Genomic DNA, 12,743 nt, shown 5'->3' with positions numbered 1-12,743 from the left:
GTCAACTTAAGTAGCAGTCTGTATCGCCTTCATGCCTGCAATCTCTGTGACCTGCCAACTTCTACATGCAGAGGCAAGCTTGTAATCATTTTTCACTCACAGCACTCGCTACTACCGCGGCACCCTTCTCCTGCACTTTCCATCTTATACCTTCAACTTTCCTCTCTCCTGTTGCATCCTCCACCTCCGTCTTCCTTCGCTGTCGTCACACAACCCAAGCCCCTAAACTATTTACTGTCTCTCACCCTCTTCCCTTCTCTTGCTGCTCTGCATTCCGCTAGCCGTGGTAGGTGGTGCTTCACCTTGCTACTACCTACCATGGCTAACAGGGAACGTGTTACATATCACGCCAATGACAATGCGCAATCCGGTAACGGGCACCTAGGAGCTGCGCTCTACAATTTAGCATAGGCGAGATGCTATCAGGTTTGCACAGCATGAGACAAGGCAATGAAGTGTTCACCTCTCCTGTATTCAGAAATCATGTAATATTTGTCAACACAGTTTATAGTGGTACAACAAAACTGGCCAGGGACAGTGAATGCAAGCTACAAGTATTTTCATGATTATTGGGTCAATAAATAATTTAAAAAATAAAAAATGTTTGGCAAGAGAATGTACAAACTTCCTTCAACATACTAAGCCAAGGGCATGTCAGCTTTCGCTTCTTGTATTACAAACAGCAAAAAGAGAAGCCCCAGTTATCTGCAGTCTTACGCCACCAATGCGTTTCACAGACTTTTGCAGAGAAGGTGAAATATAGGAGCGATTATTTGGCATTTGTATTTTATTTTCGCAAGTTCAGTTTTACTCTAAACATGAGGACAATGCACACAGCTTGCGAGGCCGGTAACACAAGGCACAGTTTTCAGGCAACGTCATAGGCAAGCACTCTCTAGATGGGCAACACGGCACTCCCTCTGAGAGGTCATGCTCTCTGCCCACGGGAGCAGTCATGAATGCAGACCAGCGAGGAAAAACCAACACGCTGGTACTCCTTGTATGGCACCATTGCTGGCTGTAGCCCCAGCATCTTGCACAGATGTCAGGCCAGCTCTTCATCACTATCCTCAATGGCGCACACTGCTGGTTCACTGGGGCAATGCCGAGGAAGGTACTGGTCGGGGTGGCAGGTGTACCGTTCTTCGTCTCCCTGCAGTACGAAAGCACTCAGTTAAAAAAAAAAAAAAACCTAGCTTTTGCCACCCAAAACTACACCTCAGCCAATATGGTTTCTGAACTTTGGTAATTCTTCCTAGGGCTCCCTAATACGCACTGAAAGCAGAGTACAGATGCATTATTGCATTTCGCTTCCTCTCAAATGCAGGCGCAGTGGCCATATACTGAAAACACAACCTTATGCTCAACAGCTGAATACTGTAGCATCTAAGCCTAACTAACAATGGGCAGGCGGGGCCCTTGCCACAAGCCTATAAATATAGTAGAGCCCTTTTTGAGCTATGGTGTGACACCTGAAAGAAAGCCATGCACCAAGGCAAGGTCTGCTCCCAGTCTAAGGATGGGGCATCACAGATATGATGTCTCGTGCAGCAAAGTTTTGCACCTAACAGTTCCAGGTGGAATACACTTCCCCTACAACCTCAAGCCCTAGCCCCTAGAAAAATGCGTGTGATTGAACAATCCAGCACATATAACCAACCAGCAAAATAAAAAGGGTGAACCTAATATAAGCAAAAAAAAAAAAAAAAGATTCTTCTTTTTTTTTTTTTGCTTATATGTGAAAGAAATGTGAAAAAGAACAATGGGCACAAAATCAGTTTTAGGCTGCAAAGTACAAATCGTTCAGTTCTATGTTAGGCAAGAAATAGTGTTGTTTCTTTCATTTCTGTGGATACATTTTTCTGATGACTAGAGTTTTGCAAACAAGAATTGGCCGCAGCGTACGATAAGGAAAACATCTTCCCATTATCTCAATTTCCTTTCAAAAATTCAAGTCTGAGGTACCTGAGGAACTCATTTGTATTTCCCTTGCTTTACTTGACTCAATATTTTGAGGCTGTTTTATCTAAACTTTTGTTTGATTGCATTGCATGCATTGTATCTATTTTATTCCCTGTGTATTTAAAACTGTCTTACCTAATTTTTTTCTTTTTGCTACATCTTTGGCTTTGTGTTCCATGTACTATTGTTCCGTGTACGCTGCCCTCCACCCACCCCTCTGCCCCATGTAATGTGAAGAGTCTTACTACTGAACCAAGCATGATACTCATTGCTCATTGTTAGATGCCACGGTTTCCTTTTTTGGAAAATGAAAATAATAAACTCAGTTCCCAGGTAGCAGTGCGCCTGGTACAAAGGATGGAGTGCAACACAAGTTTAGCATTTTCCTCTTGTGTGAATGATCTCTCACCTGCAGAGCAGTGTCTTCGGAGCAGTGCGAGCTTCGGGGGCTGCCAGGCGCTTCGTCACTCGAAACGTCTTCCTCTGCATGCGCTGCTAGGTCTGAGTAATCCCAGCAGTAGCCTAGAGAACAGTTAGTGGTCAAAAAATTTGCCTGTAGCATTCTTTTTTTTGTGACAGTAAATTTATACGCTCACAAGTTTGCCTACTAATCAGCAAACAAACAACCAACAGCATAGGATTTTTTTTTTTTTTTTCAAGTGTTAACATGAATTAATGCAATCATGTAATAACGCAAGTTCCATCTATACCTTCAATGGAACAGCATGCAGCCTTCGCACAAAGTCCATTTGATCTTCTGCACAATCTTCGTACAGAGCACATATGCACAAAGTTCAAATGAACACTCTCCTGCGCTTGGGTTGACGTCAGTGAGCAATTACTCCCTTATTACTTCTCTGGCACAATTCATTGCAAGTACTAGTGCATGCAGTCTGGTGTGAACAATCAATAACAAACAATATTCGATACAGTCTCTTGTGAATGATATCTACAACACTGTCCCTCACATGACTTCCTGACATGCATCTTTTGACCTAACACAACAAAGGCAGCTCCCATATTCCTGTCCTCAGCAGCTACATGATCACATTGTTACACAGAACGAGGAATTCAACAAGGCAATTCCTCGACAGATGGCCAAAACCCACAAGCCATGAGTGGGACAAAATGTGCGCATCCAACAGGAGCACTTAAGATTGAAATAAAAGTTCCCGTTAATGGTTTGGTTCGGTTTGGTTTGGTTTGTGGGGTTTTAACGTCCCAAAGCGACTGAGGCTATGAGAGACGCCGTAGTGGAGGACTCCGGAAATTTTGACCACCTGGGGTTCTTTAACGAGCCCTGGCATCGTACAGCACACGGGCGCCTTGCTTTTCACCTCCATCGAAAAGTGGCCGCCGAGGCCGGGATTCGATCCCGCGTCCTTGGGAACAATAGTTGAGCGCCGTAACCTCTGCGCCACCCCAACGGGGTGGTTCTCGTTAATGTCACGAGGTAAAACAGGCTTAATGTGGAGGGACACACTTTTGTGCAATAGGTAGGCTGTTCCAATGCACATAGTGTAAGGATGCCAGTTTTGCTCAGCAATAACTAGCAGCCATTGCAGAGACAAGCATGCTTTGGGCACATCAATGAGTCAACTCTGACACGTTCACACAATGTGCAAATGCACCCGGCAAGCAGACCGAGCAAGTTCTATGATAGGGTGCTATATCACCAACAGCAATGAGCGACATGCTTTTAGGGCAAAGCAAAAGGTGGCAACATAGGCAGTGCAAGCAAGGTTGGCTTCGTATGTGTACAGTCATGCACACCTGTAACAGTCAGTTATAACGAATGCCCACATTAAATGAGGTGGTACTATGGTAAAAATATGCATAAGCGCTGTAGCACTGGGTCTCTGATACAACTGCTAAAAACTGCAGCTGTAACATGTTATTGCAGCATAAAAAGAGAAGTGTGCATGCGCTGCCAACCTAATCAGCTTTTCACTTCGTACGCTTTTACCATGTGCAGGCAGCATGAACATAGCAGACCGAGCAGTTGATACCAGTGCATTGACATATAGACACTAGGAAAAGCCCATGGGATCATCATGCTATATGGATTGGTGACCCTCGTTAATGCACAGCTTGCCAGACTTAATCTTCTGTGGGATGACTTCGCTGGTGCCAGTGACGACATGAACATTGCAGGGTCTCAATCGTTTATGCACTGCAGTGTGAAGAAACTTCCCATAAAAGTGAGCATACTTATGTACAAAGAAGACTGCCATCATAGGAGCTTTATATTTTTTTTAACAACTTCTCGTATTAGTGAGCTCCTTTCAGCAATACAATGCATGCACATGGTGCCAGCTAAGCAACTCCAGCCTTCAGGCATATTGTTAGTAATGAAAAAGATTTCCCAATCATGGAAATCATCACAGGTTTTTATGAGTGTGTATGGACAGCCATGACATAGCTCAAGATCTACGAGAATGCCGCAATGAAAAGCCACCCACCTGGAAGATCAGATGCAATGCTCGTTGCTGAGCTTGGTGGTGCCAAAGGTGGAGACAGAGCTGCCTTCAGGTCTGCACAGAACTCTACCATGAAGAACAGCTCCACACTAATAATAAACCACTAAAATCCATATGGTACACACATAAAGTATCTTCATGGCACTGCAGGTTTCTTTAATAAAGTCAACAAACAATAAATAGGCTTGGCTGCTGAATGCCTAACTGGAGCACCTCATCTCAGCGTAAACTCTTACAGGTATCCTAAGAAGTCAACAAATGATTGGAGCTGCAACTTCATACTAAAATTAGCTTTATGAAAGCCACGGCACAAATACACTTTTACAGCATAGCTTTTACATGATTACGCTTTAATGTGCAAAATACTTTAGCAGCACAGAGGGGTTTGCAAACTCTACCAGGCCAAACCGCTGACTTGTAATTAACATAAATAAATCGGATCTGTCTTCTATGCATTTGATGCTTTGAATACAAAATTCAGCTGTACTACTGGCACTGAGTTTCACAATAACCCCAACTTGGACAGCAAAAAAATAAACTGCCCTCTACCTCAGCTTTGTTTTCTCAAACAACCTTTGGAATTTCTTTTTCTTTTCCCCACTTGCTTAACCAAAAACCACTTCACCTAGAAGCCCAAGTAAGAAGCAGAAAGTAGCATTATAATCCACTACACCAGTGCAATGCTACACAGTGCACTAAAACAAATGCAGCAATAGTGCGTAGTACACCAGCAAAGCACTACCAAGTCGACTACACTGTGCACTACAAAGGGCACTACACTAGAAAAGCACTGCTAAGTCGACTACACAGTGGCACTACACCAGAAGCCGCAATATAGTGCACTACATCAAAATGCAGCAAAAGTGTGCCATTCAGTGCACAAAAGGCAGTAAGTAGTTCCACTCACCGTTGGGGATTTTGTCCAGGTAGAGGCCTTTGTGTCCTCCTCCCTGTGGGGCACCAGTGGCACTACCAGATGGACTACGAGCTAGGTTGTGGCAGCGCAGGTCATTGGGCTGATAGCGCGATTCAAGGTCATCAGCTGCACTTCCATAGCTGCGCACCGTGTCAAAGTTGTTCAGAGTGACCTCTCTCACTCCAGTTGTCGTGTACGAAGCCGGGCGTTGCTCCAGGTTGCTGATCTGCAGCGCACAACCGAGAGAAAACAGACAGGTCCCCTTTCCACCTCGAAATTCTGGAATAACCTCAAAGTATATTTGTGGAAAGGAAACAGAAGGACCTTATATATATGTTCTTGGTTCACTGAATGCTATGAAACAATCTACAAACACAGAAAGTTTGAGCTATAGGATATTTTTCAGTCATTCATATAGCTTCACAGATCTCAGCTGTGAGGCAGAAGATGTAGAAGTATGTGAAAGAAGTAGTGGGGAGGGGTGAGCGAATATTGAAATTTTCGAATACGAATTGAATACGAATATGGGAAAAAAAAATGCCTTCCAATATTGAATATCTGATCAGTGAAGAAAGGATAGAAAATTAAAAATAGCAAACATCGTCCATTTTGTTTATTTCAAAATTCACATGGTATTTGCAAACAAAATTAAGCTAGAATTGCACAGAAGTGTATAACCTACTAGTAATTTCAGTATATATTTTACATAATGTTTCTTATACTGCATATATATATATTTATATATATATATATATATATATATATATATATATATATATATATATATATATATATATATATATATATATATATATATATATATATATATATATATATATATATATATATATATATTTTTTTTTTTTTTTTCCCCCCCCCCCCAGTTTCTGGGGTTTAACATCCCAAGGTAACTTATGAGAGATGCCGGAGGGGAGGGCTGCAGAAATTTCAACCTCATATGGACCTGCATGAAACTGAGTGGAGCTGTTGTAATGCTGCTGAATACAGTAATATCTCATTAATTCAGAATTCAAGGAACCAGAAAAAAATGTCCGAGTTTTGAGGATGTTTCACTGCACAGTCCACGTGACAAAGCATGCAGTGCGGTGACACTGCAGTGAATTCAAAAAGTTTCTATGTATTTGAAAATTTTTGAACATTCCAAGATTCTGAATATCTGTTTTTTTAAGTATGCATATTAAACAAATCCCTAGCAAGAAGACATCTGCAGACACAGACCTTTGGCCTGATGTTTGTGGTGGCTAGGACGCAGTTCTTGGCAGTGACAGGATTGCTGCACTGATGGCTGTCAACATGATGGTGGCGGCGACGACGACGACAGCAGTGGCGGCAGCAGCACACAATAGCCAGCAGCAGGAGCAGGAGCAGCACAGCAGCAGCGGCACCCCCCAGAGGCCAAGCGAGGGGAAGGGCCTCAAAAGCGGTGCCACACGATGCGTCACCCAAGCAGCCACACTGGAAGCCATCCGACAGCCGCACGCAGCTCTCCCCGTTCTCACAGGCCGTACATGTCTCCACCAACTCGCACCGGTTGCCCTAGTAATAGAAGATGCACACATTTGTAAGTGTTGCCTAACAATAAAACATACAAAAATCAGTGGAGGGAAAAACCAGCACTTATGACCCCCGAAGCATGTCACCCTTGTGGACAGCAAGCACCAGGGATCAATAGCCTAATATGTTTTATCAAGTAGCACTGGTGATTTGTCCGGGGCATAGAGGAGTTTATAAAGAGACTGCTCATGCTCTTGATGGGAAAATGCCTGCATCTTCGAATAGAACAGGAAAACGACCAGAGATGTAAACGACCCCTTAATGACAGTGCAGCCAATGGGTTAAAGCTCCATCTCCTAAGTACAGCACAAGGCCTTTTATCCTTCTACCTCGTTTGTATAATACCCTGAACAAATCCTCATATGCTTAGTGCACAAGCTTGGTGATAGACGAGGAGGCAGCAAGAGCTCTCGTACCTCACATAGTTTCTGGCCTTGTAAGTTACTTTTCCAAGCCTGGCCGAATGTTGTTATTCTGTGTTCTGTGTGTGCCTCAACATTTGTGCACACCATGTTACATTTTCTTTCACAATACAGTGTTTATTGATTGACACCTATCCGTGGAGACAAAAAATACCAAATGACTATCTCACTCACAGTGGACACCTTATTCACACCAAAATGAAGGTGCGAATGAAAGGACAAAGTGAACGAGTTAAGTACTGGCAAGCTTAAAATTCACTTCAACCACTTGGAATTTCTTTAATGTATGCTAGCATCACTGCAATGCACATCAACATTTTTACACTTTGCCTCCATGACTTCGTTTTTAGCAGTATACTGCTAAAAACTCAACTGACGCAGTATACTGCTAAAAATTACTCTTAATCTGGTTCCACATGGGTTTCAGTTATATAAGTGAAACATTTAAAAAAAGTGAAACTCTTTAAATTCTGGAATGTATGTGGAAACCAGATTACGAGTGTAAGACACCACAACCACTGAGCCATCACAGCAGGTGACAGCAAACTAGTACTAATAGTAGCCCAGCTGGTAACAAAGTATTTGACGATTGGAGGATGAGCATTGGGTAACAGCACCTGATAAGGAGTGGGGCAGCGACAGTGACCACCCGGCTGGCATAAACCCCCATGGAGGCACAGGCTGGGCTGACAGCTGGCCAGCTCACATGCTTCATCAGTGCATCGGCTCTCAGCTACAGGCTCCCTACACTGAGGACCCTGCATAAGAAAATAACAGCCAAACGTCATAGTTTGAACTTTTGATAGTGTGCTTCCATCAAACCTGGTGTTCCATGCATGCTGGCCCCACAGTCCACAAGCGCACAGTGATGAGAAAGTGTTGGAACTGTCTTCAAAGTTCACAATTTGTGTGACAAACAGTGATTTAGCTGTGTGGTGCTGCAAATGCTGCATGCATTAACAGCATTGGCACTCTCCCCGCTCGTTACCGTAATCACAGTAATAGGAGAGACGAATGGATGTACTAGGTCTAAGCATAATGAAATCATTCTGAATCCCTCTTTCTTTTCCCACTGGTCATTATTACTTCATACTTTAACCAGTGCTTACATGGAGGCTAGGTAATAAGTCTAAAGCCAGCTAAAGACACTGCACTAATGACTAAACAAGACAACAATATAATGGAAGAAAGAAAATGACGCATATACACAGGGCCCAATGCCAACCGACTGTTTCTCATGAAGTTCTGTTCTAACATCCTGCTCAGCTATTCAGCCATCAAAACAGCACATATTGAAAGCACATATAGGTAATGTATTGCTCAGTTCATTTTTTTAGACAAATTTTTTTTCCTCCTAACTCAACTGCAGCGATAGTGCTTTTCTCACTTTTTTGCCAAAGGTCCACGCATAATTGCACTCACCGACTGAATTTTCAGGCGCCCGATTTTCCGGACCTGCCTGATTAGTTGGTTTCTTCTATGTCACTGTCATGCGCTCCATCAAGTCGATGTATAACAGCAACCAAAATTTCGGACATTTTAAACTTTTCTCGTTCGATTTTCTGGACATTTTCTTTCAATCACCAGTCAAAAGCTGCGAAACACTGCCACAATATTGCTGCTATATTGTTGCAACCTCGAACTAGTGTTGCATGCATCCCGCATACTGTTTACTCGTGTAATGAACCCACTTTTTCCAAGAAAAACTGGCATCAGTTTGGGGGTACGACTCATAAAGCAAGAACTTTATTTATTTTTTTTTTTTTTTTTGCATAACCCGTCCATCCTTCCACCCATCAGCCATCAACAGAAGCACGCGGTCAGCCGCGATCAAGACGCCAGCTTTTAGCATCGTTCGCTTCAAAAGGCATTTGCTGCTTTTAAGCATTTCAATAATTTGGGGGGAAGTGGACAGCGCCCAATGACGGCATGATAAAGCAAACATACTGAAAACCAGGTTTGCACAACCGAACGAGCGGAGCAAGTCCCCACCAGCATTGCTGTCAAGGATGCTGGCACTTTGTCAAATTTGCCCCCTCCCCCTCCCCACGTCCTATCACCGTTAAAGTTAACGTCAAAATATACACGCCCTAATGTTGTCGTTGGACAGCATCTTGGTGCGCAGCCAAGAAATGCGCTGTGGACTGCGCCAGCGGAAAACAGAGGGACGCGCTAATGGCTAACCCGTTTTATTTTTTTTTTTTAAAGATTCTCAGCAGCAAAACGCCAAAAGTAGGAGGGAGAGGGGGACGCTGTTATTATGGGAGTGGGTTCTTTACGCGAGTAAATACAGTACTCTCGACAGCAGGTACCGCTAGCTGTGTCAAGTCTATGAGCCCGTTACAGCCCGAAATCGCGAAGTTTGCGCCGTGGGCCTTTGCTCCAAAGTTCCGTATCCTGGGCCTCTTTCTGTTTGAACGTCGTGCTGCTCCTACCATTGCGCAGTTTCAACCGCCATCGCCGCCACGCCGGAAAAGAGACCGACTGTGAGAATGAGGAGATTGACACAGACACAGATTAACCAGTTTTTAAAGCCGCTCAGTAAGTAAAATGATGTTCTTATTGTGAATTCAGTTTTTTCGAACTGCCTGGTTTTCCGGATGCTTTTTCGGCCCCTTGAGGATCCGAAAAATCAATTGGCGACTCGAAAAATGAATATGAGCAATAAACAAAGAAAAATTCAAACTTTTTCTGGTATGGCCACCTGTTCAGTTCCTGCATAAGATGACCACAGACACCCACCTGAAAGTGCGCCGGGCAAGTGCAGGAGTAACCGGCAGTAGTGAGAAGAGGCCGGCAGGTTGCACCATTGAGACAGGGCTGGCTGCCACAAGGGTCAAGGTGGCAAGAAAACTGGACGTTGGCAAGCCGGCGGAGTTGCGCATGGCCAGCAGGACGCAGGTGCAGGGGAAGCGGCTGGCCGCCAACCTGCGCATCGTCCAGGCAGCCGACCAGGCCAGCCACAGCAGGCGCCCCGCCTAGGTGCAGCTCACGGCCCTCAAGGTTGAGAACATCGTGTGGCCCAGGTGCAGCACCGGAAGCTTGGTAATGCACGTCGACAGAGAGGCGGGCATTGCTGCCACGGCGCTCAAGACGCAGTGCATGCCAGACACCGTCATCCACCCGCCGGCCAGCCACACGCACTAGACCCTCACCACTGCCACAGTCAAAGCGGTACTGCACATGACCTTCAGACACCTGCACATGGCATTGAATATGCATATGTCGGCACCGTCTTTTCCAGCACTTCAAAAGACGCAGGCAAGACACCACAGCCAATAAAGTGAGACTGAAAACAAAACAATGCTTTGATTTTTGAAAACTACAACTTCACTAAATAGTTTCATTTAATGCTAGATGACACCATCAACTATTTATATATATAAAAAGAGAAAAGACAAACTCTACAGAAGTTGAAGAAGTGACCATTAGCAAAAAAAGGTGACACATGACGGTTAGTTTAGGAGCCACTCTAGAGGAAAAAAAGAAAGTTTTTACACCGCTGAGAAAAAAAATTCAGCAGAAACACTCACGACTGCCTACATGTATGACGGCCAAAGCTGGCTCGCGCAATGCGCTGCCACTCCCAACACTTTCTCCTATGGCGGGCGCCATCATGTGACCAGCAGCAAAATGCACTCTGTACAATGTCTGCTTCTCCGACAGCGCCCTCTCCACTCATTCCCCTCCCCTGACGGCACCCGCTGTGCTAGGTCACGCAGTACATTGAGGTGATAAAAAATCAAATTGGAGGCCAAGTCATCAGTTCAAGTGCTTATTGCTAACTAACCTCCAACTTAACTACCAGATGATTGCTAAATGCGAATACCACTTTGAACACTGCATAAAGAACCGTTGTGTCCAAATTTTGATATGAAAAAGCGGAAATCTGGCCCAACATGGCAGTCCGTTAGTGATGCATAGCATATGCTGAAGCCATGTTTACGTGTGCTAGCCTTTGATGACAAAACCAGCAACAACGCCAGCCGGGTTTGCACACAATGGGGCTAGTAAGGCTTTCGCCTTAATATTACATAAATAGAAGACAACATGGCAGGGTGCATGTTACGTCACATCTTCCTGGACTTAAAACATTAAAAAATTGGCAAAATAGTAAAGAGTGTAACAACAGCATGATTCAAGCTGGAAAGCCTTACTGCAGCTTTAAGGCAACACCACCAAACATTAGTTCGGAATGTCCTACCTGGTCAGTTGTGTTTGACGTGTGCTTTGCAGTCAGCACAAATCATTTTTACTGTTTCAACATGCACAACATAAAAGAACATTGAGAAGAAAGACATAAGTCAACCCGTATCAACGAGGCACTGTGTTCTAATCTCAAAGAGAGGCCACTGTTAATTAAAATACAGCAGAATCTCGATGATACGATTACGGCTGGTACGAATATCGGGATGATACGAATTTTAAGAATGCTTTAAACGGACTACATTGTATAGAATACGTTAAGATTCGGGGTGATACGAAGAGTTCTGAACCCGTTGCGGTTGATACGAACGTGCAAACCAGTCGCGCATGCGAGCGGGCCGGCGCGGCTGGCTTCAAGAGGGTAACATAACCGACGCGGCCGCCGCTAACTCCTCTCCACCCCCCCCCCCCCACCACCCCCCCCACCCCCCCCCCGCCGCGAATGATACGAACGAACGTTGTACAAATGCACAAAGCCACCGAGCAGCTCAGCGCAAGAGCTCACAGGGGGAGAGGGTACCCACCGCGGCCGCTGCCTCTCCTTTCGACCCCCCTCACCCCACTAGCCACCCTACCCCCACCTCCCTTTTTGTAGCAAACCGACGAGCACGTGGCCAGTCGTGTACGTCACTCATTCGCTGGCAGCTCATTGGTCTATCGAAAAGTTGTCTCGCCAGCTGTTCCCACAAGGCCTGTGACGCTGGCTGCCGCTGTAGTTCTCCACTCGCCGCTTCTTTCTGTCGTTCGCTGTGACGTGAACTGCCCAAATGTTAGAAAGAGGCAAGCGTTCGCTGCTGCCGAAATGTCACGAAAGCGTAAAGCCCTTTCTTTTAAGGAAAAGCTTGAAGTGCTGAAGAGGGTTAACGAAAACCCTAAGAAGAAGCGAGTCGACTTAGCAAAAGAGCTAGGGTTGGCACCGTCGACGCTCTGCACCATTGTTGGGCAGCGAGATGTCATCTTAAAGAATGTGCAGCACTTCGGTGCGAACGTGAAGCAGGCTAAAACAGCGACCCATGTCAAGCTGGAAGAGGTTCTGCTGACTTGGTTCCGCGAAGTGACAGCGGCCGGCGTCAACGTGGACGGCAAGGTGCTACGTGAAAAAGCCGACACCGTCGCGCTTTCGCTTGGAATTGAAAATTTCCAAGCGCCTGGGGGATGGCTGCACCGGTTTAAGGAGCGGCA

General features: G+C 45.0%; 1 protein-coding gene across 1 annotated transcript in view; it reads right to left on the bottom strand.

The window, feature by feature from the left end:
- Positions 1–530: 530 nt before the first annotated feature.
- Positions 531–12,743, bottom strand: part of LOC146190788 (fat-like cadherin-related tumor suppressor homolog) — an 86,726-nt gene continuing 74,513 nt past the window's right edge. The window contains exons 32-38 of the mRNA XM_084601171.1: positions 10,098–10,553; positions 7,973–8,113; positions 6,598–6,915; positions 5,350–5,584; positions 4,425–4,496; positions 2,372–2,484; positions 531–1,153 (exon numbers count right to left, since the gene is read on the bottom strand). Of these exons, the coding sequence (XP_084457297.1) occupies positions 1,046–1,153; positions 2,372–2,484; positions 4,425–4,496; positions 5,350–5,584; positions 6,598–6,915; positions 7,973–8,113; positions 10,098–10,553 (1,443 nt within the window). The 3' untranslated portion in view covers positions 531–1,045. The remainder of the gene's footprint in view (positions 1,154–2,371; positions 2,485–4,424; positions 4,497–5,349; positions 5,585–6,597; positions 6,916–7,972; positions 8,114–10,097; positions 10,554–12,743) is intronic.

Source organism: Amblyomma maculatum, chromosome 4 (genome assembly GCF_055883805.1).
Source record: "Amblyomma maculatum isolate TAMU_Amacu chromosome 4, ASM5588380v1, whole genome shotgun sequence".
In the NCBI taxonomy this organism is placed as follows: domain Eukaryota; kingdom Metazoa; phylum Arthropoda; class Arachnida; order Ixodida; family Ixodidae; genus Amblyomma; species Amblyomma maculatum.
The sequence above is the reverse complement of the archived record's forward strand: the minus strand, read 5'-3'. Positions and strand labels throughout refer to the sequence as shown.